Source organism: Loxodonta africana, chromosome 9 (assembly GCF_030014295.1).
Source record: "Loxodonta africana isolate mLoxAfr1 chromosome 9, mLoxAfr1.hap2, whole genome shotgun sequence".
In the NCBI taxonomy this organism is placed as follows: domain Eukaryota; kingdom Metazoa; phylum Chordata; class Mammalia; order Proboscidea; family Elephantidae; genus Loxodonta; species Loxodonta africana.
The window spans coordinates 54,700,456-54,706,455 of record NC_087350.1 but is presented as its reverse complement, the minus strand read 5'-3'; the positions used below and the strand labels follow the sequence as shown (position 1 = coordinate 54,706,455).

Below are 6,000 nucleotides of genomic sequence, written 5' to 3'. Positions count from 1 at the left end.
AGACAAAAAAGAAGGCAAAGAGTACTCCAGAGGCAGAAAGCATGTGCAAAGGCACAGAGCTGTGAAGCAGGGTGGCCTGCTCTAGAAATAGCAAGAGGGTAGGTATGGCTGGAGGGAGGTGTGCCTCAGTAGGAGAGGGAGCAAGAGCAGGAGGGACTGCGGGAGAAGAGGCTGGAGGTGGATCCTGGGGCCCTTCAAAGGAATGGACTTATCCATAGGCAGAGCTCAGGGACTCGGCTCTATGTTCAGCTGCCTGTGGGACCTCAGCTCCCTTGCTGTGTTCGCTTTTAAAACGAAAACAACCACCCAAAAAACCCATTGCCATCGAGCAGCAACCCTATAAGACAGAGTAGAACTGCCCCATGGGTCTTCCAAAAAGCCAGTGGTAGGTTCAAACTGCAGACCTTTCAGTTAGCAGCTGAGCTCTTAACCACTGTGCCAACAGGGCTCCATGTTCCTTCTAAACCAAACCAAGCCCATTGCTGTTGAGTGGATTCCGACTCATAGCGACCCTATCGGACAGAGTAGAACTGCCCCATAGTGTTCCAAGGAGCACCTGGCGGATTTGAACTGCCAACCTCTCAGTTAGCAGCCATAGCTCTTAAGCACTCTCCCACCAGGGTTGTCTGCTTTTGCTATCACTTCACTTATACCTCGTCTAATCACCACAGGGGGTAAATACAGAAGGGCTTCCTGTTAGGAATCCTTGCAGCGGGAGAAGCCTCCCCTGGCTCATGCTGATAACAGAGCAGCCTCTAAATTCTTCCTGCTAGATGATGTTAAGAAAAAAGGGCCCACTTTGTCACGTACATCTTGTAAAATGGCAGCCTCATTTCCCTAACAATCGCAGCTGAGATTCTGTGTCCTCCAGGGGTTTTAGGGTGTGGGGCTCACTCGGGCCTAGCCTACAGAAAAGGAGGTCTTTCTAGAAGCAGGAGCACCTTTACTGACAATGACCACGCATGCAGAGCACGGGTGGGAGAGAACATTCTCACTGTGAGAGCTAAAGATTTTATATTGCCCCAAACTATGTGGCTGGAATACAATCTATTGGTATTATTTCTTCTTCTTCTTTTTTTAATTCGGTGTACTTTGTTGGTTTTAGACCTTAATATTGCATTCCATTTTGGCACATGAATGCTTACTGAAAACCAACTTCAAGAAATGGTGTAAAGTTAGAGCTTTGTTTAAAAGACCCATTGCTACTCCCAGCTGATGACAGACGTGCCAGGACACATTTATTTGGGTCTTTTGCTGTGAAATCCATTTGCTATGGTGGAGGGGACTGGAGGCACAGGCTCTGAGTCTTCATGCTGTTCCTAACAGTGGACCATTTAGGAACATTAATTGCCCTGCCCCATGCCAGCAGACTCTGACAGACAGTAGAGGCCAAGGGCCCCAGCCAGCTGAGCCAGAGCAGGGTGGATCCACCAGTGGTTTGCATTTGGAGCTGGAGTCACAAATGGGGCAGCTGAGCAGAAGCTCACCCGGGGATGTAGAGGAGCTAGGAGTCCACAGGCAGGCCTGGGCCAAGTCCTGGCTCTACCATGGGACCTCCCAGGCCTTTCTTTCCTCATCTGAAAATGGAAATGACATTACCGAGCTGCCCAGGGTGACAGGAGAATCAAGCTGATGACATTTCCAAAATGTTCCCATGTAGGAGGCATTCAGCGCACATCAGGCTCCTCCTGTCCTCTTGATTTTAGGCCACGTGCCCTAATTTTTGCTAGGAAAATTAAGTCATTCCAAGTTTTTCCTGTCACCAAACACCCCCGACTGGGCTCTGCTGGGCCTGCTTACAGGAGGCCTCTTAACTAGGGCTGGGCTGTGTGTCTGGGTTCTGCCCTGTGCTAGAAGAGCAGGAGGGAAGAGGCTTTGCTCCTGGAGAGTGGGCTCTGGCAGAGGCGGGGCAGGCGAGGACTAGCCCTCTGCCCTACAACTCACCAACAATTGGAGACAACTTGAGTTAACATCCTACTATTTGCACTTAAAAATACTTCTGGGAGGGTAAAGCCACAGAATTCATTTCAACAGGCACTTTCTCAGCACCTTTTCCAGGTTGTGTTGGGGACTTGTGCTGGGAGACAGTAAAGGATATTAGAAGGAGGAAAGCCAGAAAGAAAAGAATTAGGAGAAGAAGGCCATATGTACTTGTCTGGGACAGATTTCCACCTGCCATGGCCCTCCCCCTTGTCCTGCATTTGCAAGCATTTTCTGAGTCTTAGGCGCCATGCCAGTGCCTTCAAAGACTTTTCTTCGTCTTTTCTCTGAGTTGATGGTCAGCTCTGTCCAGGGTCCCAGGATCCTTTAAAGAGGACCTTCTGGGAAAGGGTCACTTTAACCCCAAAACTGCAACAGTGTCTGGAGAGCTTGGCTTTGCAGGGGCCACCTCCTGTCTGCTTTGTCATCAATGGACCCTTGACCCTGGCTTGCCCGCAGGTACCAAAGTGCTACCTGTTGCTGCCTCTAAGGCTTCCCCTCTGACATGGTGGCTGTCTGCGGACACAGATAGAGACAAGAAAAGGGTCTCTTGGAAGGAAGAACTTGGTTCCCCTTTTCCTAACAGTAGGTCTAACACCTGGAATTTTGACCCTTGTTTTAACCCTGACCCTTATCCAGAACTTGTTTGCCTCCTCTCGGCAGCTCCCCCTCCTTCCCCGGCAGCTCCCCCTCCTTCCCCGTGCACCTAGCACTGGGCTGGGTGCATAGTGGCCCTCTGGCAGTGCTGTGAACTGGCTTGCCATGTGCTGAGCGCCTTGTCCATGGAGGTGTCCATTCAGAGGTCACATGACCTCAGGTCAGGAAGGTTGGAGAGGGGATCCCTGCTTTGGGGTTGAAGTCCAACAAAATCCAACAAAATGACCTCTGAGGATCCTGTCAGTTTGGAAACTCAAGGAGCCTGACTTAGTTACCTCTTAGTTATTTCTTAATTAATAACAAACTGAACATTGCAGCAACAAGGCAAACTGATCAGTTAACTACACCCATGTAGCACATGATTGGGATGGGAGATCAGCACACGACCACTTGGTATTTCCACCTCATTTTCACAGGTTGAGTGGTAGGAAATAAACCTGATGTTCCCAAGCTTTCACTGGTAGTCTCTTGGAGGCCCCAGCACACCCCGGATTCAGCTTCTTTGAGCTTTTCCCTCTCCACAGCTCTCAGTCTCTGGATTGTTGGTGCCCCATGCCTCAAATTTAGCGGTTTCATCCCGGTTGTTACTTTCTGTGAGCTCAGAATAGAAGATGCCATCTGTCACATTTTAGGATGTCATATGTCCACTGAGGAATTGCAAGCAGGGTGGATCGCCAAAAGGCACTGGGAGGAAGGCAGGCGAGAATCAGTCTTTCAAAGCATGGCTCAGCGGAACATGGAGAAAATTAGCAGGAATCTCAAGACGGAAATTCTCGGCAGCATGCCATTTCTCCACAGGCAGGGAGCCCAGGGGTTCATCTGGAACCCTGAAGGGCTCTCTCCTTCTAGAAGGACAGAGAAGCCCTCAGGACAGAAAGTGTTTGGACTGGGAGAGCTTATTGGCACTGTTTGGGCTGGGTGGAGAGGTGACCTCTGACACCTGGGCCAAGGGAGTGGCTTCCTGGGGAGTGCCACTGCAAGGGGGCCGGCACCCTGAAGTGCCACTCCGGCCACACACCAGACGCTTTTCATCCAGCAGGGACAGGTGGTATTCACACAGGTCAATCAGCGAGGCCACCTGCTCGTGGAGTGGCAGCATCTTGAACTTCCTCTGAGCCAGGTAAAAGAAAGCCTCTATGAATGCCTGCAGAGACATGCCTGTGGACAAAGAGACTGGCGTTAGGGGGTATGTGCAGGAGCCCCCCAGCATGCTGCTCTGGAAGAGCACAACTCCAACCACAAGGCTGCTAGCAGGTGTCAGCCTTTCTCCCACCACCATAACAATTGGAAACCACCAATAGTGTGATGGTTAACTTTATGAGTCAGCTTGGCTAGGCTATGGTGCCAAGTTGCTTGGTCAAGAGCTAGCCTAGATATTGCTATGAAGGCATTTGCATGTGATTAACATTTAAATCAGTCGATCTTGGGTAAAGCAGATTACTCTCTATAATAAGGGTGGGCCTTACCCAGTTAGTTGAACCCCTTAAAAACAAAAACTAAAGTTTTGGAAAGAAGAAGGAATTCTGCCTCAAGACTGTAGTAACATAGATACCTTGCTCACGTTTCCAGTTTGCAGCCCACCTGACTACGGATTTTGGACTTGCCAGCTCCTACAATCTCATGAGCCACTTCCTTAAAATCAATCTCTCTTTCTGTAGATATATTTTGTATATCTCACAGTACGTTTGTGAGGTACTATTTTTTTTATTATGATCTACCTTACGGATGAAGAAACTGACACTCAGAGAGGTTAAGCAACTTCCTTAAGGTTATACAGCTAGAGAATGGTGACCTGAAAACTCAAACTCTGACTCCTAATTCTTTTAACTAATTTGAGCTGCATGAAAGGCTCCAAGTCTTCACAATGTCAAAGTGAAAATGAACCTCATGATCCAAATTCATCGGATTCCCTGGGCTCCCTGGGGAAGGTGACACCAAGGCTGGACTGGAATGCCACACAGCATTTTAGAGGAGGCTGGCTCCGGCTGTGCTAATCTACACCTTCCCAGTGGCCTGGCTTCCCCAGATTGGAAGCGTTATTCATCTATGCCTGTCATTGGGGGCAGAAGTCTGGCCTGGAGTTTATAAATACTGGAATATATATGGACCCTGGGATTGAGAGTCCTTTTTGCCTTGGGAACTTGAGCTAAGCAAAGAAGTTGCTTTTCTTTCTTTCTTTTTTTGTCTCCTTCCAAGTCCGTCAAAGCTTTTTTTTTTTTGCTCGGTTTCTCTTGACTCCAGATGCCCTGCAGGTCCTCTGCTCTGTTTGGCCCTGACAGGAGGTATTGGTAGAGAACAGTGCCCCGCTTTTAATGCAAACAGAGGCCTGGTGTGTTAAAGACACAGGGAGACTGGGACCTCGCTTTAACTCGAGACATTTCCTAATCAACTCCTTTGGGCCAGGGCTCTCCAAGGGTATGTATATCTGTGTGTACGTTTTCTCAGGGAGGAATCAGACATCACTTGCACCCATCACAGGTGGGTGGGAGGGTGAGATCCATGCAAAATGGAAGAGGCCAGGATCTGAGGCCAAAGAAACCCCACACCCGTCCCAGCCTGTCTACTTCTCAACTGTGTGATCTGAACGGTGCTAAGTCAAGTGTGGTCGATCCGATGCCAAGTCCGAGAACTGTGTGTCCCTGGTCCCTGACAAGATAAGGAGCCTGGGCCAGAGTATAAATCATCCTGGTCATCCATCACATTGTTTAATTCAGCTGACGTTATTTGTAGCAAGTCTTTCTCTATGAAGGAAGCAGCTCGTTGTTTACATTCTGGTTCAGGCTTCTTGTCCAAACTACAATAGCTCATGGATTGCAACTCTGAGGAGCACTGATCTCCACCAAGCTTCTCAGCTGTAATGTGCACAGGAATCACCACCATCTTGTTAAAATGCAGATTCCTGGGCAGGGTTGCATTTCTAATAAGCTTCCCGCTGATGCTGATTCTCTGGGCCACACTCTGAGGTAGCAAGTATAGAGCAGCTCACTGCAGCTTTTCACTCAGCAAATACTAACTTCAGTCCCTGAACCGACAGCAGGCTGTGATTAGAGCTGCAGTGCACAGGAAAAATACAACGGTGACCTTTTTGGGAAAGAAAAATATGTGTGGCAAATCATCTGGAAGAAGATATTCTAAAATGAGAAGTGGGGTTTCATGTGTTACACTTGGTTCTCTTTTTGCTTGTCAACATTTTCTGATTTTTCTATAGTAAACATGTATGCAATTTAAAAATATGTAATGGGGAATGCTAGAGGGTAGAAGGAGGTGATGCAGGGGCAGCTGCTTCTAATTATGAGCCCTTTGCTACTATTTGATTTGAAGCCTTGGACGTGTATCATTTTGAGGAAAAAAAAATACAATGCT

General features: G+C 48.5%; 1 protein-coding gene across 3 annotated transcripts in view; it reads right to left on the bottom strand.

The window, feature by feature from the left end:
* Window positions 1-2,681: 2,681 nt before the first annotated feature.
* The window catches only part of TTLL11 (tubulin tyrosine ligase like 11), a 302,560-nt gene continuing 299,241 nt past the window's right edge, over window positions 2,682-6,000 (bottom strand). For all 3 annotated transcript variants that reach the window (XM_003407494.4, XM_064291493.1, XM_064291494.1), the window contains one exon: window positions 2,682-3,795. In XM_003407494.4, coding sequence (XP_003407542.3) covers window positions 3,503-3,795 — 293 coding nt within the window. In that variant the 3' untranslated portion in view covers window positions 2,682-3,502. The remainder of the gene's footprint in view (window positions 3,796-6,000) is intronic.